The 22,395-nt window shown below is 53.0% G+C and overlaps 5 protein-coding genes across 5 annotated transcripts; 3 read left to right on the top strand and 2 right to left on the bottom strand.

The window, feature by feature from the left end:
• Positions 1 to 35: 35 nt before the first annotated feature.
• On the bottom strand, positions 36 to 3,785 carry CAOG_08449 (hypothetical protein; the record flags this gene model as incomplete). Its single annotated transcript, XM_011271719.1, has 2 exons — positions 36 to 3,609; positions 3,696 to 3,785. Coding segments are annotated over 2 exons (3,664 nt in total), but the record flags the coding sequence as incomplete, so codon positions are not given.
• A 2,326-nt stretch (positions 3,786 to 6,111) lies between these two features.
• Positions 6,112 to 7,321, top strand: CAOG_00886 (hypothetical protein). The gene is made up of 5 exons (XM_004365700.2): positions 6,112 to 6,255; positions 6,400 to 6,538; positions 6,627 to 6,698; positions 6,808 to 6,856; positions 6,980 to 7,321. Exons 1-5 carry the CDS (start codon positions 6,168 to 6,170, stop codon positions 7,232 to 7,234), a joined length of 603 nt encoding a protein of 200 aa, XP_004365757.1. The 5' UTR covers positions 6,112 to 6,167; the 3' UTR covers positions 7,235 to 7,321.
• A 167-nt stretch (positions 7,322 to 7,488) lies between these two features.
• Positions 7,489 to 8,193, top strand: CAOG_00885 (hypothetical protein). The gene is made up of 2 exons (XM_004365699.2): positions 7,489 to 7,752; positions 7,941 to 8,193. Exons 1-2 carry the CDS (start codon positions 7,512 to 7,514, stop codon positions 8,120 to 8,122), a joined length of 423 nt encoding a protein of 140 aa, XP_004365756.1. The 5' UTR covers positions 7,489 to 7,511; the 3' UTR covers positions 8,123 to 8,193.
• Positions 8,194 to 8,397: 204 nt separating this feature from the next.
• CAOG_00884 (hypothetical protein) lies at positions 8,398 to 12,868 on the bottom strand. The gene is made up of 3 exons (XM_004365698.2): positions 12,832 to 12,868; positions 11,132 to 11,430; positions 8,398 to 10,603 (listed from the first exon to the last, which is right to left on the bottom strand). Exons 2-3 carry the CDS (start codon positions 11,286 to 11,288, stop codon positions 8,730 to 8,732), a joined length of 2,031 nt encoding a protein of 676 aa, XP_004365755.1. The 5' UTR covers positions 11,289 to 11,430; positions 12,832 to 12,868; the 3' UTR covers positions 8,398 to 8,729.
• Positions 12,869 to 14,766: 1,898 nt separating this feature from the next.
• On the top strand, positions 14,767 to 17,764 carry CAOG_00883 (hypothetical protein). The gene is made up of 8 exons (XM_004365697.2): positions 14,767 to 14,968; positions 15,581 to 15,733; positions 15,903 to 16,165; positions 16,315 to 16,462; positions 16,556 to 16,642; positions 16,837 to 16,958; positions 17,095 to 17,244; positions 17,441 to 17,764. The coding sequence occupies exons 1-8, from the start codon at positions 14,812 to 14,814 to the stop codon at positions 17,690 to 17,692; spliced, it is 1,332 nt and encodes a 443-aa protein (XP_004365754.1). The 5' UTR covers positions 14,767 to 14,811; the 3' UTR covers positions 17,693 to 17,764.
• The last annotated feature ends 4,631 nt before the right edge of the window (positions 17,765 to 22,395 follow it).

The raw sequence follows: 22,395 nt of genomic DNA, 5'->3' as shown, positions 1-22,395 counted from the left end.
CCAGCAGATGCCGGTGGAGGCGGCGGCGGCCGGACCAGGTGCTTTGGGTGCAGCAGGTGGCGGCGGCGGTGGCCCAGCGGCGGCAGGCGGAGGAGGCGGAGGTGGGCCAGCGGCAGCAGGCGGGGGCGGAGGCGGGCCAGCAGATGCCGGTGGAGGCGGCGGCGGAGGACCAGGTGCCTTGGGTGCAGCAGGTGGCGGCGGCGGTGGCCCAGCGGCGGCAGCAGCAGGCGGAGGAGGCGGAGGAATACCAGCCGGAGGAGGCGGAGGCGGGGCGGCAGCAGCAGCAGCGGCAGGAGGACGGGGTGCAGCAGGAGCAGCAGCACGAGGTCCACCGACAGGCGCAGCGGCAAAGGCGGCGGACGCGCTGCCAGCAAGCACAACGAGATCCTCGGGCATTTCAGTTTGCGAGTACGCATCCAGAACATGGTAGTCAGCGTACACCTCCTGGGCGTCAAACACATTGCCCGTGGAGGAGATTTCGACCGTCCAGCCAGCAGTCTCGGCAGAGTGTGCAATGCCCTTGGCTTGGAGAATCAGCATGCCAATCTCCTCGGCAGTGGTCGACGAATCAACAGCAATGACTTGAGTGGTGCCGTCGGGCAGATCAACCTCGATTGCGAGGGGCGCGCATTGACGCGCTGCCTTCCACTCGGCAATGCCGGGGGGAGCCGTACGAGCGTCGTTGACAAACGAGCGGAGCAGCTTGTACTGGCAGTACTGCTTGTACATGGCGACACCCTGACGACTCACGTAGCAAAGCAGATACTGGTACAGCTGCTCTGACGGAGGGAAGCAGCCAAGGCACAACGACATGAGGAGCCAGCCACGCTCGCAGTTGACCTCGTTCGGGTTGAGCCACGTCTGGTTGGCAAGCTGGCAGTAGATCTCGTCGCGCAGCTCGTGACGTTGGATGCCCTTCGCGACAATGTAGTTGCCCAGAATGAACTCGAGCTGGCCAGCCACGGAGGGATCGCCCATAAACTTGAGAATGCAGTTGAAAATGCCAATGGCCTCGCCTGCGAGCTCGGGCGAGTGCAGGCTCAGGAATGGCTTGTCGATGGGGCCCTTGGAGAACGACCACGAGCGCTCGCCCTCAAAGTAAGCCTTGGCGAACTTTGAAAAGTTGAACGAGTGGATGTCGTCGGGCAGCGCGGCTTCAGTGTGGCCGCCCAGTGGCATGAGCTCAGACTCGATGGTCGCAAGGGCTTGCTCTTCCGAGTAGACGGGCGTGAAGGCGGTCACGCCGTCAAGAATGGCCTGGAGCTCGGCGGGGATTGGGACGGTGCTGGCATCGCCAATAGCGCGCGCCTGAAGAATGCCGGCCTTCAGGCGTTCCTCGCGGGCTCGGATGCGCGCCTCATCACGCATGACAATGTACTCCTTGCGGGGCTTGATCATGCGGAAGAAGGCTTGGATCAGCACGAGCGCACGACGCTTCTTGGCAGTCTCGACACGCTGGAGGTAGCCGCGACTGGCACGTTGAACGTCACGCACAACCGCGAGGATGCGCTTGAAGCGCTTCTTGCACTGGAACATGCGGTAAGTCTTTTGGATGCGCACGACAATGCCACGAAGACGCTCTGAGCGCTGCTTTTCGAGCTCGCGCTCGACGTTTTCACGCATAAACATTTTCGTCTTGCCAACTTGGTACGAGTCTTCGCCAAGCGAGGACGCTGCGACGCCGGCCATGATGGCCTTGGCAACCTCGACTTCCTTGCCGGCCAGCTGGTTGCCTGGGGGCAGCGGGTTCTTGGAGAGCACGCGGTACCGGAAGATAAAGTGGGCAAACGGCAGACGCACGGGGTAGCCAGAGCGACGAATGCGAATCGTCTCGAGCATGCCAGAGTAGCGGAGCTGTGTCAGGACGAGCGTGTTCTCAAAGATGGTGGGCTTCTTCTTGGTGTTGGGCTTGACGCAGCGCACAAAGAAGGGGTTGCATGCCGACATGGTCGAGATGAGCTGAGAGAGCGACTCGTGGAATTGGCCACCGACGGACGGCAGACGCTTGGCCTTGTTGCCGCTCTTGTCGCCCTCGAGTTGCTCCTTGTACGACTCGAAGAGCTTGATCACGAGCGGATCGGTACTGGAGCAGATGAGCTCGATCAGGTCTTGGTGAAGCGTGTCCTTGTTGCGGTCGATAAAGCCCGTGACCAGGTACGTGACTGTGCCGGCGTAGTGGCGGACGCCAAAGTACGGAGACTTCTTCTTGGGCTTCTCGTAGTAGGCGTTCTTTTCGTGTTGGCCATGGAGCTTGTCGAGGAAGGAGTCGTCGGTGCCCTTGGGGAAGTTGCTCTCGTCGTCGAGCACCGAGAGAATGCCGGTGGGCTTTTTGGCGATGAGATCGAGGCAGCCCTGGTTGTCCACAAAGTTGATCTTCTCCCAGCTGATGCCTTCGCGCGAGTACTCTTCCTGCTCGAGCTTGAAGATGTGCTGGTTAAAGTAGAACTGCAGCTTCTCGTTGGCGTAGTTGATGCAGAGCTGCTCGAACGAGTTGACCTCAAAGTCCTCAAAACCGAAAATGTCGAGAATGCCGATCGAGTGGTACTTGGAGTTGCGGCAAATGACAGTGTTGATGCGCTTGACGAGCCACGAGAACAGACGCGAGTAGAGCGCCTTGGACAGGGCGTCGCGCTTGTCTGCCGACGCATCAGCCGACAAGGGCGAGGTGATGGCCTCGCCACGCGTCACGTTCGTGCGATGTGTCGAAGAGTGCACAAGGCCGTCGGGCTTGACGGAGATCAGACTGGCGGCAAAGCGCGTGACATCGGGGTTTTTGACCGTCGAGGCGTCCATGCCGCCAACCGAGGTCTTTTCGAACGTCATGTTGCCGAGGTGCAAGACCGCGGCGAGCACCTTGAACACTGACTCGACCTCCTCGGCAGTAAAGCCCATGACCTCCATGGCACGCGTGCACAAAAAGTACTCTTCCGCGTCGTCCTTGTTGTCGACCTTTGTGTTTCCGCCTTGGTTGAGATAGTAGTACTGCTTGGCATCGCCGAGCTTGAGCTTGGCAAGCTCGTCGGGCTCCATGCCCGCCAGCATTTCGTAGAAAATGTGATAGTTGCGCTCGTCGGTGGCCTGGTGGACAACGCGCGACTTTTCGAGCAGGTACTCGTACATCATTGCACCCTGAATGCCGCCAGAGTTGGAAAACTGAATTTCGAGGTACTTGCCGAAGCGTGAAGAGTTGTTGTTGCGAACCGTCTTTGCATTGCCAAACGACTCCATGATGGGGTTGGACTCGAGAATCTGCTCAGACACCATCGACTGCTCCTTGTTGATGGCGGCAATGTACTTCATGATGAGCTTGGTGGACTCGGTCTTGCCGGCACCAGACTCGCCCGAAATGACGACGCACTGATCGGCAGCGTTCTTGAGCATGCATTGGACGGCTTCGTTGGCGATGGCGAAAATGTGCGGTGAGAGCGAGCCAATGACTTGTCCAGCGTAGCGACGCACAGTGTCGAGATCGTAAATGTTAAACACCTGGTACGGGTTGACGGCGACGAGAATGTTGCCCGTGTACGTGTAGACGAGGCTCTTGACGTAGCGCTTTTGCAAATTCCACAGCAGGGCGCCTTCGTGCAGATCGGACAACTTGGTCATGTCCTGTCACGCCCGAGATGCTGTTCTCGCAGACAGGGCGCACGGCGTTCGTGTCAACGGTTGGCGCGCTCGCTGTCATCGGTCTCGACTGTCATCTGGTTGCTCGAGTTGGACATGACCTGGTCAGGACGGAGATAGCCATCCTTCCTGTTAAACCAAACGTATCGCGACGCAGACATTTGCCGTTTGATGAAAAGGAGAACGGGAGCAGCAGGAAGAAAAACCAGAAGCGAAAAGAAGGGAAGAAAAAAGAGAGAGACGCTCAACGACCAGACACGGCAGAGAAACCCCTTTCAAAGGACCAAAAGGTGCAAGCCAAGCAAGTCGCGCTGTCAAGGAAGCAAGCAATGCAAGACGATCGAGAGAGGCAGAGTGAGTGAGTGAATAATGCCTAAACAACAACAACAGCAGCAGCAGCAGCAACCAAAAAAAAAGCAAACAAAAAAAAAAAAACGGAAAACAAACATAAATAAATGTCTGCTGATGGCTTGAAAAGCCACCACCACACATCACCACATCACAACCACCACCACCACCACCACCGAGTCAACGCTGCAGGGAAAGGCAAGCAGAGTGACAATTGTAGAGTGCGACAAAAGTGTGCGAATGCCAGAGCAAACAGCCGCAACAGCGGGTAGATCTCGAGAATTGGGTCGCAAAGATCGCTTTGTGGTTTGACCTTTTTTTTTTCTTTTTTTTTTTGTTGACGGCGGTGGTGGCGGTGGCTCATGCAGTTCGAATAGTGAGGAAAGAGTATCGAGAAACGCCTTGTTTCGCGGATTAAGCGGATACCGCGTTGATAGAAAACAACACGGCAAAAAAAAAAAAACAGACACACGCCTGGCGCTTTCCACGTATCGCTCCTTCAGTACAACCATGAACGTGTGGCACTCATCGAGGGAGTGCGACCAGTCGACAACGCAACACATGACTCGCGATGCCAGAAATCGCCGGAGTGGAGGTGCGAATGATTGGCTAACTGAAAAAAAAAAAAAAAAAAAACTCAAAATCGTTTGACCGCGAGCCAGCGCCCACTGCCCTGGTCCACCACGAGCACGTAAGGCAGCAAGACTGCTGTGCTGGAGCGGTGTGCTCAGCCAGCACAGACGCGCCTGAGGCTTGGGGGGAAAGTAAGGCAAGATTAGCAGCTGTTTTAGCGTTTGTTTGTGTGTTTTTTTTTTAATACAATTCTTTTTCGTCGATTTGTTTTTGTTCGCGCTATCGAAAGCGATTTGACACCCCTTCTTTGTCCGATCAAGGTTTGCGCATGGCTCCAGCCTCACAGAGCACCATCCATCGGTCTTGTATCAAGGGGGTTGAAGGCTGGTCGCTTCCTCGCACAACACAGCCGCTTGTCGTGGGGCAGCACTCGATTCTCCACAACTCTATTTTTTTTTTCATTCATTTTCGGTTGGGTTTTTTTGCCACAACAACGACGCCGCGTTGTTTTTTGCTATTGCTGCGTGGCTGGATGCCAGGATGAAGGGGCGCCGCGCAGGGAAACATGGTATGCACACGTTTCAGTGCGACTCCCACCCAATGTCTCCAGCTCGTCGGTCGAGTCAGGGGAAACGCTGGCTCAGCAGCGGCAGCGGTTTTTTTTTTAATCATTATTTTTTTATTATTTTTTCTTTTTTATTATTTTTTTTATTATTTTTTATTATTTATTTGCCGAACTGCTCATCGCACAGACCAGGCATCTGTGGGTCGTCGTTGGTCGTTCGTGCGATGCTGGAATGGGGCCTGTCCCTCAAGTTCCCCCCCCCTCCCGCAGAGGCCCAGACAGCAGAACGGACGCTGATGGATGCGAACGGTACGATTGCAAGCCTTTTTTTTTTTTTTTTTTTTTGTGGCAATGGAACTCACAGTGATAAAAAGCGAGGAAAAAAAAAAAGATAAAAAAAAAAAAAGATGGACTGGCATGAGCACAATAAAAAAAAAAATGAAATAAAAAAATGCGCAAAAAAAAAAAACCACAACTTGGAGGAGGGCGGGGGGTGCTTGAACGAGTTCTGAAGGCATTGCAAGGACGATGGCAAAGTCATTGCACGGATCATCGTGCGACAGTAAAGCAAGTTGCTGGAAGACGAAGAAACAGCCCCCCCCAAACGGAACGAAGGCGCCGTTCAAACAAAAAAAGAAAGGAATGGAATACAGCGGCAGATTTTTCATCATTCCACGATTTCTGCCGCGGGGTTGCGTGTGTGTGTGGGTGAGGGTAAAGGTGAGGGTGAGTTGGAGGGACTTGAGGAGAGAGAGATCTACTGTGGATGGATAACTCTGGAAGCATGTCGAACTTCGGATACATTTTGGATGGGCGAGTCTCGGGAGCTGTTTCCTCGCGCAATGCGTTTGTTTTTTTTGGTTTCATCGATTCAGCAACCAGTCACCAGATGCTTGTGCGTATTCCAAGGAAGGATTCTCAGCTCGAGTGTCAAACGCAGGAGTGAAGCTCGAGATTCAGATCCAATCCGCCTCTCTGCTCCGATCAGTCTTCTTTTTTGCCGATCGCTTCGCTCAACACGACCATTCGCCATCAAACACCTGCGGCAAGTCCCAATATGGATGCAGCCAAGGTCTTTATCAAGATTGCCGATCTCAAGCCAAGCATGCGGAGCGTTCGGATACGCTGCATTGTGCTGGAGAAAGGTTTGTGGCGCAACAACGCTTCAAACAGTCGCGCTTCGCTCCACCCCCGACACACACCGTGCCTTCATGTGTGGCTGTGTATGCCCTGTGATTGATTGATTGATTGATTGATTGATTGATTGATTGCTTGGCTGGTCGAGGCAGGTGAATCGCAACGCACAAAGGACGACACACTCGTCACGTCCTGCCTCGTCGCAGACGCGTCGGGATCGGTCCGGCTGACCGTCTGGGACGACCTGTGTCTGCACATCCAGCCGTCGGACATTCTGCACATTACAAATGGGTGAGCTGAGGATGATGATGCATGGATTGCAAACCCCAGTCGACGCTCACAGCGACAACTCGGCCGACCTTTTGTTGTTTTGACTTAGATATTGCTCGTTATTCAAGGGATCGCTCACGGTCTATACTGGCAAAGCCGCGATGGTTGAGCGGGTCGGCGAGTACGTCGCAGGCATTTTTGGACTTGTTGTAGTTGTATCTCACCTTTGCCTTTCCCTCCTTCCCCTCCCCGCCCCGCTTCATCCAACCATCATTTGCCATACATTTTAGATTCACCATGAGCTTCTCCGAGACCCCTAACATGAGCAGCGTTCAATGGGTAAGGCTGTCGGTGGCTGATTCGACGATCGTGTTGCAATTGTCGTCTCGCTACGAGATTGAGACAAACATGAACATGAGCTGACGCGAAATCTTTGTGTACAAACGTTGGTGGTGCACTCAGCCTGCCGACGCAGTGTTTGGTGGCGGTCCGCCGCCCCCTGGAGGTCAGCTTTCTCGGGGTGGCCATCCACGAGCCCAGTACCACGGGCCATTGGGTGGGGCAAACCCCTCTTCGCAGCCTGCCCATCCACAGATGCAACAGCAGCATCGTCCAGGCATGCCTCCGAGCCCACTGATAGCACACCCTCCAGGACTGCTGCCGCTCCAGCCACCAAGCGGCGGTCCCGGACCTCAGCATGCTCGGCCACGGCCCTAGGCCAGTCCGCTCAACCCTCGATTGATCTTACATTCACATTTTATATCATGTTCAAGTAGATTTGGATCATTGAATTGTGCTTTTGATGGCTCTAGCTCAAATTTGGTTTAAGATCGACCTCGAATCCGCGCGACCTGCCACACTGGCAACCACAGCCCCCACCCCTGTTGATTCTACAAATTTTGGTGCGCACTGCACGTGTAGAGGGGGGGGGCTTTTGTTTGGATGGGTTGGTTGAAACGGGTCAGTCCATTCAATACTCAAGTTTCCCATACAAATGGCAGCCGTGGACGAATCTGCCGCTGCTGACGCTCCCGCTGCTGACGCTGCCTCGCCCGAGCTCTCTGCAGCAACACTACAATTGCAGCCGTATCTCGGCAAGTTCATGCGGCTGACGATGAGTGACGGCCGGATTGTCACTGGGCGGTTTGTTGGCACCGATCGCGAGCTCAACCTAGTGATGAGCGAAGGCGAGGAGACGCAGCAGCTCCGCGTTGGAGGAGGAGACCAAGAGTTTAGTGAGTGGCTTCATTGTGTCCCAGCACGTCAAACGATGATGATGGCCATAAGGCTGTCTGTCGGTGAATGAGATTGCGAGGCCGTGCAATGGGTTTGCTGTTCACTCACCGTTCGTTCTCCACTGCTCTCTGCATTGCGTTGAAACCGCGTCTGTCGCTTGCCTGCTGTGGTTTGCTATTGATGCCAGCTCGCCCGATCTATCGGAAGGTCGGTCTTGTGATTGCGCCGGGCAACCATGTGACGAAGATTGAGATGGAACAATTCTCAGACACTGAGAATTCTGAGCAGTCTGAGCAGCCTTCCGACGAGACTCGCTCTGCTGCTGCTGCTGCTACTGCTGCCGAGCCGGTAGATGCAAAGTCAGCGTAACATTGCAAGAACACCAGCTCCCACTAAATGCTCAATCCATCGTTAATCCTATCTTAGCACTCCTGTATGGCTTTTTTTTGTTGTTTTGTGGTGTGCTTTTTGTTTGGAACAAAGTACACCACTATCATGCTGCGGACTCCTCATCCATCTCATCATTGGCATCATCCTCATCTTACAATTGCTCATCAAACCAAATGTGTTTCAGGCAGCTGTTGACAACCCCAACGATTGGCTCCCTGACAACTCCCATTTCACTCACTGGAGCAAGGGGTGTAGGGGGATGAGGAGGTGCATTTATTTGTCACTGACAGGTGGTTGAGCAACTCGCAGAGCGACAACCAAGCGACAACGAACCAATAAACCAACCAAAAGACAACAGAGCATCATAACGCATAGGATGCTAAGAAAAGCACGAAAACAACAAGTGTGGCAACCAGGCGACAACGAACAAACTAACCAACGAAAAGGTACAGAGCATCATAACGAATAGGATGCTGAGCAAAAAGCACAAAAAAGCAACAAAAAGCAACAAAAAAAAACAATAGGCAGGATTTTGAATGGATAGGAAAAGTAGCAAAGGCTTTGAAAAAACAAAAGAACTCGAAACTCATCGGTTGAGGAGCGAGTTAATGCCGATGCTACCAACGACACCGCCGACAATGCCGGCAATGAGAAGGGCCAGCATTAGGAAAACCATCATGCCCAAGCCGCGCGGTTGTGCGAGTCCGAAGGGACTCGACGAAACACGCGCGTCGTCGACCAGCGACAACGATTTGGCACGGGCAGTCATCGCCTCAAGCTTGAGCTCGAGGCTGGTGAGTCGGCTTTGCATTTGCTGGCGCTCAGACGCCATGTTGCGAGTCAGCCAGTTGACATCGGGGTAAAACACAAGCACTTGCACAGGGGTGGGCAAGTCGTCGGGCTGCGCAGGCGCGCTCTCCAGGGCAATACCCACCACGCGACCATAAAGTTCGAGGGTCATGTCCTTGGTGGCAACGCAGAACAAGTCGCCAAACTTGTAGCTGCAAACGACAAAGTCGCCAGCACGGGCGGGGCCGCGAACGTGGACTGGCACCTGGCCAACCATGGCAACCTTGGCGGACGTGGCGTCCTGGTTGGTGCCGGCCTGCACGTTACCGAGGATCAATGGCTTGGTGGTGATGATGCGGGGGACGAATGCCGAGCTGCCCTGGTGAAACCCCTGGAGGGTGAGCTTGCCGTCCATGAAATTCACCACAGAGCCCGGCAGCATGCTGGCAGCCTCGTCGTTCGCGGCGAGCATAAACTCGGCAAAGTCGGCGTTCGCGTGGGCCACCATGGCAGACTCGGCACGGAGCGAGTTGGTGAGCTGGTCGAGGTAGACGAGGGTGGAGCCGTGGGGGAGCTGGACCTCGATGATGGGATCGTTGTGGCTGGCGGCATACACAGTGATTGGGCCGTGGTGAGGGCTTTGCGAGGTGGCCGAGGTGGCGCGAGCAGGAAACGCGAGCGAGCTCGACGGCGGGGAAATGGACGCAATGCTGTCCGAGTCCAATCCAATTGCTGGCGACAAGACCTGGTCCACCAGTGACATGAACGTTTGGTGCCGAGGGGTGATGATTGGGCCATCGGCGAGAAAAGCAGACAGGTCTTTCGACTCGCGGCGACGCTTGATGCGGGCGACAGCCTCCGCCTCGTTGCTGGCAGGCATAAACGACGGCTCGGCCGGGTACTCGCGCTTGAAGGTGAATAATGGTTCGTCGTGCGACCTTGGTGTTTGCAAAAGCTGCTGGAGCTCCAGCATGTGATCGTCTTGCAGCTGCTTGAGACGGGACTCTTGCTGCTGCTTGAGCTGCTCCAGTTGAGCAAGCTGGGCTTCCAGTTGCTGCTGTTGGTTGAGCAGCAGTTGTTGTTGCTGCTGCTGCTGTTGTTGCTGCTGCTGCTGGTGGTGCTTCTGCTGCTGCTGCTGCTGTTTTTGTTGTTGCTGTTGTTGGATCTGCGAATCTTGTGGGATTGTGGGCAGAAACACTGAGCTTTGACGACGTCCTTGGATGGAGGCCTGCATCATCTGTGTTTGCTGCTGTTGGAGGTACGATTGGAGAGGAGCTTGCTGCTGTTGCAGATCGCCCAATGCGAGCGAGTTGTTGGAAAGCTTGGCAAACGGGGCGGGCATGTTGTCCAACATCGGAGATGCGCAGTTGCTGCTGCTGCTCACAGCCTTGTGGACACAGTCGAGCATGGGCGAGCGTGCAGCCATTGCAATCTGCTCGTCGTAGTAGCACACCAATCGCAAGTGCGAGTCAGGTGTCGGGTCGGCGAAGGTCTTCTTGCGCAAGCCCCCAATCTTGTCCACACGCGACTTTTTGTCTGGGCTGCTCGGCACAATCACTTCTTGCTCCTTGTAGATGAGAAAGTCGCCAATCGAGGTCGAGTCGCCCCATTGCTTGCCGTCCGTCCAGCGTTGGATTTCGCTCATGCAGTCGTCAAAGACGTAAATTTGTCCTGTCAAAAAAAAAAAAAAAATTCGACACCCAAAACGATAAATTGGATGTAGCATACCAAAGGTTAGCGACATAATGCATCTTCAGCCAAAAGCGAAACAAAAAAATGAAAACAAACCAAAAAGATCCAAACAAGCGAATAATGACGGAATGGCGCAACAAGCAAAAAGTGACACTTCAAGCAAAAAAACAGGGGGCACGCTTGGGGCAGATCAACGAGCAAGAGAGATGACGGACAAAAAGCAGAGTCAACCCACAACAACAACAACAACAATATCAAAATTAACGCAATGCAATGGGTGCAAGTATAAAAATAAACAAAGAAAAAAAATAAAAATAAAAAAGAGGGTCGGTCCTTGGCAACACCTTAGGAAAAAAACAAAAAAAAAAAAAAAAAACGGACACACACAGATCCGCCCCGCTGGAACGGGATGGTGGCGCGGAGTGCAGCGAATCCAACAAAGAGGGGAGGGCGGTGCGGAGAGAGAGATGTGCGGAAGGGGAGAAAGCGGGGGGGGGAACAGCTTACCTGCAGCGATGGCCGACTTTTGAAGGGTTGTGAGGCGTTTGTCGATGGTGCGAATCTTGCCTTCGCACACTTGGCGGAAAATGGCCCGGGCTTCGACGTCACTGGCAACAAAGCCAAAGATGCAGCCAGCAGCCACAGTTGCAGCAGAGGTGGTCATGGTTGCAAAGAACAGAGCAAGAGAGAGCGAGAGAGCGCGCGTATGTGTCAGGGGGAAGAACAGCGGTTGTCGGGAAAAAAAAATTAAAGTCAGGAGGGGGAAAACAGAGAATGATCGTTTCCGAACTGGGCTTTGGAAGGAGCTGTTGGGTGTGACAACAAACGAACACGCATAGGGCAACCACAGACAGAGAAGCACAACAAGTGAGGTTTTGTGCAATTTGCAGCAAGATCGGTCGAAGGGCGATGCTGGGCCTTTTGTTGTTGGTGTGTGTCTTCTGCGGATGCGGTTCTGGGTGTGTGGCCGAATTCGCCTCGCTGTGATTCGTCGATTTTCCGTTGACTATCTAATTTGGAGGCCAGGTCGCACATTTTTCTTGTTTTTTTTTGTTGCTTTGGTCCGTTAGATGCCGACTGTTCGCCAAATTTGGTGGGTCGGTTCGGTCCAAATCTCATTTTGACACACCGCTCGGCATGTTGTTGTTGTTGTTGTTGTTTTGGTTCAACGATTCGTTTTGCGAGATTTGAGGTTGATTTGGGGAACCAGCGACATGTCGAAAAATGCACACATGCGCCGTTGACCATCCGTGACAATGGTGTGGGGTGGTAGTACAAAAGGACGGGTGTTGTGAAGAGAATGATTTCATTTGTTGCTGCGCGACTTTTTGTTCCTTTGATTTGACTCTTTTTTTGAAAAAAAAAAATGACATCTTGTTTCGCCGGCAAACTCAGAGTCCCTGGCGCCTCACCCAGCAGAGTTCGTCGCACCAGCAAACACAAGCAATCACAAGCACTTGCATCGTTCCCCTCATACTTTTGGTGATGATGAAAAAAAAAAAGAAAAGAAAAAAAAAAAGAACCATGATCGTGTAAATACAAAATAAACAGCGGGAATCTGTCTGACATTTTGTTGAACATCTCTTCACTTATTTGGTGTGATCAGCTGGCGTTATGTCAAAAGTGAGGTATTCACGCAAGCCCAACAGCGAAGCGTTCCTATTCCCCCGAAATGAATGCAACGCGAAAACAAACCGACAAAACAATGAAGGACATTGTCTCTTGTCTTATCTCATCCTGCAATAACATCAGCGGAGACTTTCGTTCGGTTGCGCCTGCTTTTTTTTTTTTTTTTTTTTTTTTTTTTTTTTTTTTTTTTTTTTTTTTTTTTTTGTGAGGCGCGTGGCTGCGAGGGATCCCGAACCTCAGTTGGATGAGGCACGCGGATGGCGCAATGCCGACGGTAATCCATCGGCACACGATGCAGCGGAAGCAAAAGCACAGATCGCACAATCAGATCTCGAAAGCGCAGAAGCAATGAGCGTGCGTGCATTGCTGCAGCAACGAATGACTCAAGCGCAGAGAGATGGATCGGTTCCTGCTGGTTTTGCGCAACACGCACCACGGATTCGCTCGCTGCACTCGCCCGTCCGGCAACCCTCGCTCCACACCAGACGCACGAGAATACGTCCCCTCCACAACCAGAACGAGCATCAAGTGGAACGGGAAGAGCGAGACAAGCGCGAGAAGCGCAAGAATGAACCAACCTGGAAATAAAAAAAAATAAAAAGCCGCAGATCCGACAGAAGAAAAAAAAAAAGACTGGAGCCAAATGAACCAAACCGCATCAGCATTAGTGTAAACACAAGGCGAACAAAAACCACTAAATGCCAACCCCTCTCTCGCTCGTGCTGAGTCTTGGCTCTCCTTAAGCGCTTAAAGTCCGCGTTCCAGAGCGCCAAGCAACACAAGCGATGGTCGGGGCAGAACGAGCGCTCCTGCTCATCAGCCGTCTGTGAACGCTGTGTTGTTTGTGACCGTTTCCGCATCTTGCTGTAGGTGTCGATGTGTTGGCTATTGTTTTTTTTTTTCCGGTTTGTTTACTTCACATACAATTGGTTCATTTTGTCCTTTCGCTGAACCGATTGTGATGTTGCGGTTACCGAGGTTTATTGTCAGATCGGCACTCGCGCTCTCCGCTCTGCGGTGCCGCCGTCGTGCAGCCGCTCAGGAGACACCCAACGCAGTCCCGAAACAACCCGCCCAGCAAGCCCGCAGGCGTTAGGGCTCGTGTTCTGAAAACAGTGGGCTGGAGCCGAGTGGCACTGCGGTTTTCGTGCGGTTTCGGAATGTCGCACCCACAACAAAACCTCATGTCCCAGAACGCACGGCATTGGTTGAGCGGGAAAAGCTGGTTTAGTAGTACGCTTCGAAGCAACAAAAAAGCAAGACATGCAAGGCAAGTGTTCACGAGCGCATAGGCGAGCAAATGGGGAATGTCTGGGCAGGGGTCTGCGTCACTCCTTTCCCTTTCGTTGTGGGGCGAGCCGGCAGCTCCCGCAAAACAAAAAAAAAAAAAAAACGCATCAGTCCCTCAATGATACAAATGTTCGAATGTTGATCAACAATCCAAAATATCGCCGCCAGCGTGGCTCCGGATTGCGCGATCGCCTCCTTTTGTTTTGTTTGTTGGTTGGGGTTTTTTTTATTTTTTTGGTGTTTTTGTTTTTGTTTTTTGTCTGCACATGCTCACTTTGGTCTCACGTCACGCACCTCGAGCCATTTTCAATCTTTTCGTGTGCCACCCGCATCGGGAGTGAGGGGGGGGGGAAAAAGAAGCTTCACGTCAACTGTAATCCCAGCGACCTCGTGCAGTTCCGTCGCTCGGCAGCTTGCTCAACCGTCGGCTTACGAGAACGCTGATTATTGCCATCAAGTTTGATTCAACATAAATGCCTTGTTGCTGCAAAGTATGAGGACCACGTCGTGGCTGAAGGCGCGTGCAGCTGTCAACAATCGTGTTTTCGGAACTCTGACGCTTTGCCTGTCGGCGCTACGTGCTCGCCCCTGGCAACCTTGGAAAGCACACCCTGGCATTTGTTTGCATGGATGGATGGGACTGTCGGGTGTGGAGCAGCGACCCGGCAAGACTCGCGTACATGTTGGCAGGGTTGGAATGCTGCTTTCACTCGATTTGTCCACTTGCTTTTGTTTTGAATTAGCAGCGCAACAAAAACAGGTGTAACGCGAGCCGTGTCACATCGCTGCTTACTCGCACTTCGGTGAGCTGTAGGTGAGATCTTTCGCGAGAATGGAGCTCGAGTGAACCTGCGTGGCTTTTGTTAGAGGAGCAAATCTTGTCGGTGTTGCGTTTTTTTGTTTTTTTTGTATAACGATATCTGGGGTGAGGCGCATTGAGTTGAGCTCAAAGTGCGAGCTTGATCGCCTCGTTTCGAATTCTGCTCATGCGTGACGGCTGTATCCAAGCAACGCAACAGAGCAGCGGTCGAGGCACAGCGCGACGGGTTGTGGTCAAGTGTCTTTAGATCGTTCTTGTTTTTGCTTTGGCGGGTTTGTTTCCTTTTCGCGGTTTTCCTTTGACCGTCGTTTCTCAATAAGGGAACTATTGGGTTTTTGTATTGAATGGTTGCTACTGCTGGATGCTGTAGTGTTTCAAGGCAGCTCAGGTACACGACGACACCAAAATCGGATGCAGCTCACTTCCTTCTTGTATCGCTGCAAACAGAATGAGCCGCCGTACTGCCCCTTCGTCTGGCCCCAGCCGCCAATCCCGCGGCGGAGTCGGTCGCAACGCTCGCGCTGAAGACGACGTTGTTGTCAACCCCGAGGACATTGTTGAGGAGATTGACGATCTCGACCTGAACGACGCCCCGAACGAGGAAGGTCAGTTTTGCTGTTGTGTTTCTTCTCTGCTCGGCGCCCAGCCAGTCCCCCCCCCTACCCACACTGTGGGTGGTGGCGCTTTGACGCACATCTTTGGGCCCCCACTGTGACTGTGCAGCTGTAGCAGCCAAGCCGAGACGCGGAACTGTGAGAAGGCCAGGTTCCAGAACACGGAGCTTTTTTGCTCGTTTCGCAATCGCGCACAGTCGTCGCCTCGCCGCTGCCGTTCAGTCGCGTCGCCCGTCGCGCTGAGTCAACCTGCGGCCATGTGCCCCAGTGGCAAAGCTGCACAGCCCCAGCGAGCGAGTGGTGTCGATGCCGCTCCGCCAACCACTGTGCATGTGCTGTGAGCTCTCTCCACATGGCACTTTGGTTGGTTTAGTTTTTTTTTGTTTTTTTTTTTTTTTTTGTTTTTTTTGTTTTTTTTTTTTTCCCACTCAACACTCGCTTTTTCGTCCTGTGGTGGTGGCTCTGGCTTTCTTTTGACTTTCGCTTTCGTTGATCTTTCTTTTTTTTTCAATTGGCGTTTGTATTGGTTGTTCTGGCCTTTGTCGCTGTCGTTTCTCACTTGACTGATGTACCTTGAACACGATTTTGTTGACTTTGCCTCAGAGATGAGCGACGACGATGATGCCCCCGAAGACGATGGCGATGAACCCTACACAGATGAGCAGCAGCAGTGGGAAGACGCTTCCGCGATTGGCGAAGGCGATACCGTTGAAGAGTGGATTGATGACTCTGCTGGCGGGTTTACCGAGCATTCTGGTACGCATGCCAACACTTTGCTCCCCCCCCCTCGTTGAATTGGCCACCGTGGAAGGTTGCTTTGGATGCTCAGTGGTGGTGGTGGTGGTGGTGGTTTTGGTTTTGGATGATGGAGGGGTCAAAAGCCTGTCTGTCTCACCTGTCGCTTTGTGTGACTTTGCGATTCCAGAGCCCATTTACAGCGTTGCCATCAATCCTGCCAATCCTACTATGATTGGCACCGGTGGTGGCGATGATGTTGCCTATCTGTGGTCCCGATCGGACGGCTCTGTGATTCACAAATTCGTTGGACACACCGACTCGGTGGCCAGCGTTGGATTCAACTTTGATGGCACCTACTTTGCCACCGGTGGTCTTGATGGCTCTGTCAAAGTGTGGAATACGGTCACTGGTGCGCTGGTTGTGGAGCTCGATGGCCCTGATGAAGTTGAGGTTCGTTTCATTTGCTTGTGATTTTGCCCCACGAAAAAAAAAAAAAAAAAAAAAGTCGCAGTCGGCTTCACGCTTGGCTCAACTCAAGTTCCTTTGTTGGCTCACTGTTGATTTGCTTTTGTTTCTGCTTGGAATGTGCTTGTGCGTAGTGGCTCTCGTGGCATCCCAAGGGTAACGTGCTTTTGTGCGGCTCGGGTAGCGGAACGTCGTTCATGTGGCAAATTCCGAGCGGAAATGTCATGCACATCTTTTCGGGCCACAATAGTCGCGTCACAGCTGGTGGCTTTACTTCGGACGGTTCGTGCTGAAATTTTGCATTGGCTGTGAATCGCCGGAGACTGAAACCAGAAGAAGGTTGCTTATTGTTCCTTTGTTTCGAATGTTGGTTAGGCAAAAGCATTGTAACGGCGTCCGAGGACATGTCTCTGATTGCATGGGATCCGAAGACTGCTGAGCAGGTCTCCAAGATTTCTGCAGGTAACGTGTTTGGGTTTTCCACGTAAAGTGGCCCACACCGTCGCTCTCCCCTTAAGTCTCTCCTTCTGTATTCCGAGTTGGTGCTTGTGACTTGGCATGACAATCATTTGAGAGGGTGAATCCTTGCTTTTGACATGTGTGCAGTGCTGTGTGCTCACCACTCGATGTTGTCTGGTTGACTTTGGCTGTTGCAGCGAGCGATGGTCGCTTCCATCAAGAAGCAATCACTTCCCTTGCTCTCAGTCACGACAATGTTCTTGTTATTACCGGCGGAGCCGACAACAAGGCGATTATTACCCATAGCAAGACTGGCAAGGTAAAGAGTTTTCTGCGTTGTCATCTCGCGATGCAACAGTGTGTGTGTTTTTGTTGTCATCCCTTTCATCCTTTGCTTTTTTTAATTGCCTTGCAATGAATATGAAGCTGACACGTCCACTTGTTGGTTGGAGCAGATTATTGCCAGTTTCGAGGGACACACTGACTCGGTTGAAAGTGTCGCATTCTGCTCAACCATGCCTTGGGCTGCATCCGGTTCCCTCGATGGAACTGCTTGCATTTGGGACATGTCGGCCAATCGAGTTCGGCACACCTTGAAGCATGATGTAAGAGTTTTTCGAGAGTTTGTGTTGTTTGTTGTTTCTTGTTTGTTGTTTCGTGTTTGTTGTTTCTTGTTTCTTGTTTGCTTGGAGCGAAGGCGGGGCGCCCCCCCCCCCACTTTTGCGAGTGTTCTTCGACCTCGTGTTGTTTTGCTGGACTCACTCTGTTCGAACGTGTCGATTTGTTTCTCTGCGTTGAAAGGCCGGTGTGATTCGCGTTCAATTCCACCCCACTCTGCCATTGCTGATTACTGCTTCGCTCGACCATCTCGTCCGCGTGTGGGATGCTCGCACGGGGAGCTTGTTGCAAGATTTACATGGTCATTTGGCGGAACCGCTCGATATCTGTGTTTCTAACGACGGCTCGTTCCTCATTTCTGGCGGTGAAGATCATCACGCGCTCATTTTCCACATTCAAAGTCAAGCCCAGTCTCAGCAGCCGCAGCAAGCTTGAAAGTTGCTTGATTTTGTCACATCTCAATGAATCATTGAACCTTGGTCGCATTCTAGTTTTTTTTTTTTTTTTCGAAAATCTTGAACAAAACAAGCATTGTGAAATTAAATTACATGCCGCCAATGGCTCTTAGTTCTGTCGTGGTCTGTTAAACGATTCATGAGAGTACACGATCGCATCAAGTACAAGAATGCATCATTGTTGTCAGGAAGCGAGGGTCCTTGTATCGTTAGTCGCCCAAGACGGGAAGGAATAACGACAAGTTTCGAATCCACTTCCTTCCCTCGCTCTGTTTTGTTTGTTTCGCTTCTATATTGGTCCTTAATGGTTCAAATCGTCATCCTAGCTTCTCATCTTGGTGCTTGAACTATTTTCAGGCTTCATTGCTTTTTTATTTGTATTTTTTTTTTTTTTTTTTTTGTGGCTTAGCATCGACCGGCCAAACTACTTTGCGTGCGTTTGATACCGCCTGGGCTCTGTGCTCTGCATTTGCGAGCTGAGCTTATATTGAGAGATGCTCTTGTGAATGTGCTGCATCGCCTCAGGGAATGACGATGGAGACGGAGTGGTGGGCGACACTGACTGAATGAAACAACCAAAATATTGTGTTGAGAACCAGATCAACCGGAAATGCTGGAGTATGAGAGCATGACTGAGAGTCAGCGCGAGTGGTATGACATTGCCAAAAATGCGAAAGGAGTTACGATCCCAATCTTTAATTTTCGACCCCCCCCCTTTTTTTCACCTTTTCGCCCTCCCAGGGACCTGTGTTGATTTCCGTCTCGCCCGCGACACCTGCATTCATGATACAGTGTACCAGACGTCTGATGAACACCGGGAGCGGGGGTTCTGAGTCATATCGGAGCAGCAGCGAGCAAAATAAAAAACATAATAAACCCAAAACTATTACTTTTCCCGCGCAAATTTTGGTTTGGGTTCAGTCTTTTTGTGCGCATGACTCGCACAAGCAGTCAATCCACGTCCCGCGTGGCTCCCAGACAGCCCCCGGCGTGGCTGCGTCCAACTTCACCCACAGTGGAAATTTTTCCGAATTTCGGAAAACCGAATTTCAGAGTACGCCCAAGTCCGGTCTCGAGATGATCGACGTCAACGACCCCGACTACGCTAAGCTGAACGATGAGCTCAGCCTGAACGCCTCTCAGATGGGTGACGGCTCGAAGCACACTGTCGTGGTCAGCTGGACCTCGCTTCGCGCCAACAAGATCGATGGCAGAGGCAACGAGATCACCAAGCTCCTGATGGAGCACATCCCTGAGGGCTGCTGCGGCATCAACTTTGGCCCGCATGAGCTGAGCATCGTCTTCAAGCACCCGAACCAAGCGACCGAGGCGTGCCAGAAGGGCATCCAGTTTGGAATGACCACCATCTATCCCAATGCGTGCCTGAGGGAAGTCGTGCTGATGCTCTACAACGTCCCGATGCACCACTCCAACGAAGCCATTGCGGATATGCTCAACACCAAAACTGGGCTCAAGTTCGAAAAGTGCCATCGCTCCATTGGCAAAGCGCCAAACGGCTGTCCCTTCGAAACGGGCACAAGGATCTACTACGCTACGTTGACCAGTGACGTGAACGTCAAGCAGGTGATTGACAAGGTCCCTGACTCCATTCAAGTCACGTCTGCTAGTGGCTTCCCCCGTGACATCCAAATCCAAGTGAAAGGACAGCCCACCAAGTGCTTCCACTGCAAGCAGCACCACAAGTACGCGACGTGCCCGACCCGCCGCACCCAGTGCAACCGACATGAAGTCAACGAAAATGAAACGACCCGCCTGAACACCGACCGAGCCGAGACTGCAAACAACGACGGGTTCGTGCCGCTCGATCATCCAATCGACCAGCCCAGTCAAGACGACGCGAACAGCCCCGAGGTGTCATGCCCCACTGGCATGCCTACTTACTTGCATGCATTACCTTGTATTGTCTGTCATGTCTCCCATACTGGGAATGGTTCATTCGTCAATATACCTTTATTCATGAACATTGCCTGACAATCGACGTACATTTGCACTGACTCTGACAATTTGACGAATCAACATTTTGTCACCCAGTATTCATCGACAGACTCTTCTCCCCGACTGCCACGACTGCTGCATCTCAAGACGCCGCAGTGATCACGACTCGTTTTCTCTCTCTTTCTGTTCTGCCACGTTTCTTTCATTTTTTTTCTCATTTCATTTCATTTTTCTTCGCTTCCTTCTCTTTCTCCCCTCATTCCTTGCATTTTTGTTTTCACTTTACTTCGTTCTTCCACATTCTCCACCACGACTGCTGTGTTCGAGACACCGCAGTAATCAAGACTCCTCTTCGACCCCAGCACTGCAATCGCACTCGGCACTGCTGTGGCCGTCTTTCTTTGTTATCTTTTCCCCGCATCTTCACGTGTTTTCCTTTTTCAGTTCTTTGCGGTTTTCACTTTTCTCGCACTCTTTTCTCAATCCTTTCTCCAATCTTTCATTCAAGATCTCACCATGAGCGACGCTGGCCCCTCGAACGCCAGTGGCGACACGGACACCGATAGCAACACGTCTATGCTCAGTCCCGAGCAAATGGCACAGGGTATCGAGCAAAACAATGCCGAGATCCTGGCTGAGATAGACACCAGCGTCACGGCCTCCATGAGTTTTAACGACCTGTGCAAGTTCTTCGGCGTGTCAAAGTTCGATGGCAGTGCCGACAACCTGGATCGTTTTGTGAGAAATTTTTCGAATCGTTGCAAGATGGTCTCACTGACTGAAAAGGACAAGGTTACCGTCCTCATTACCTGCTTGTCGGACTCGGCACTGGAGTTCATCATGGACGAGCTGGACGATCATCATGGACGAGCTGGACGACAAACCCGGTAGCACTTCGGACGAGCTGCTGGCCGCGCTCAAGAGAAAGTTCAGCGACGACACGGCACGCAGCGTGAAGGAAGTGGTCGAGACGGTTGAGAGGCTGAGGCGCATTCGCGGCATCAACATCACCGAGGACGGCATCAACATCACCGAGGACGGCATCAAGCAGGACTTGCTCGCAGCTCTGCCGCCCGTCGTGTACGCCACCCATGCCCTCGACTGGTCCTTGGATGAGACGCTGGCGAACATCAAGGCCTCGATTCGAGCCGAAGCGCAGAAACAACGGCAACAGGGTGAGCGACAACACCCCCCTTGACAGCAGCGACAACCGCAACAGCGACAACCGCGGTCACAACAACAGCAACAACAGCAACAACGCCGGTCGCAATGGTGGCAACTATGCGACTTACAACAATTCGGCTCGCGGCAACGGCAACGGTAACGGCAACCGCAACGGCAACGGCAACAGGGCAGCGCACAACAACAAGCCGGGCCCATCGCAGCGCTCGTCCTCTTCGCCAATCACTGACAAGGAGCGCGCGGAATGCTTGGCGAAAGGCCTCTGCTACAAGTGCAGGGAGCCGGGTCACATTGCCAGCAGGTGCCTCACGCGCTTCTCCAAGAAGCAGCTCGCTGCCGCCCTGTTCGCACACTGGGCTGCCGACGACAACGACGACGACGACGACGAGCCGCAGCAGCAAGGCCAGCAGGGCCAATCCCAGCAGGGAAAAGCCCAGCCCACCGCCAGGGCCATCTGACGAGTGGGCAAGAAAACGGCGCCTTTGTTTTTCCAGCTCGTGTTTGCAACCTGGACCGTCCCAAGTCCCAGCCTGTGAGCACGCCCGTTCTGGTTGACAGTGGCGCCACTGTAACGTTGATGGATGACGAGTTCGCAAATAAATTGTCTGTCAAACGTTCACGTATGGCCAAACCAATCACAGTCCAATCAGTCAATGGGCAACCATTGAAAATCAGCGAGCAATGCAGAGTCGGCCTTTCGCTCGGCAAGCACCGTGAGGTGATCCAGCCTCTGATCACATCGACGCCAGTCGTACCTCTCATCCTTGGGGCGGACTGGCTGGAAAAGAACAACCCTCAAATCGACTTCAAGCAACGAACAATGCACATCCCTGTGCAAAGCAGTCAGTCCTCTGCTTCGACACCCTCGACGGCCGGCTGTCGCCCTGGCCTCCTCCCTACGCCTCCCCACAGCGCGTTATTGACACCGATACTCACAGCCGAGCGTGTGGCAACGCCGCGGCTGCGACAGAACCAGACAACACGAACTGCGCGTGGCGGGCGCACCAACGACAAGCGAACGGCAAAGCGCTTTGACACCGACGCGGCTCCTGCGGCCGCCCCGACAGTGCCTCGCCCTGCGCAGGCGGCACCATCAGAACAGCATCGAAAACTACCCCAGGAGGCAGCGACTCTGACGAGGTCAGAAACAGCGCAAGCAACACAGTCAGCGAAAACCCAACGCCTGCGCCACCGCTGCTCCCACCCCCTCAGTCGCACCCAGGCCCGTCGCGCGGCACACCCCCAGAATCGCCGTCAAATTCTGAGTCTGGCGAGGTCACGCGCACACCGGCCAGCAGTGCACAGGCGGCAGGCGGGCGCGAGGAGACGACATCTGTGCCCAGCAAAATTTCTGCGTCGGTTTCTTCGCCTCCCTCGCCCCCCAGCGACGCCGCACCCCCCGCAAGCGGTATACCGTTGGAATCAGCGTCGCAAGCTGCATCTGATGATGTACATGACGAGGCCGCGGACGACAACTCGGGTGACCGTGGTGACGAGAAAGACTGGTTTGACCGCATTCCCAAGTGTACCAGTCATTTGCATCAG

This window comes from Capsaspora owczarzaki, assembly GCF_000151315.2.
Source record: "Capsaspora owczarzaki ATCC 30864 unplaced genomic scaffold supercont2.1, whole genome shotgun sequence".
Lineage (NCBI taxonomy): Eukaryota > Filasterea > Ministeriida > Capsasporidae > Capsaspora > Capsaspora owczarzaki.
The sequence above is the reverse complement of the archived record's forward strand: the minus strand, read 5'-3'. Positions and strand labels throughout refer to the sequence as shown.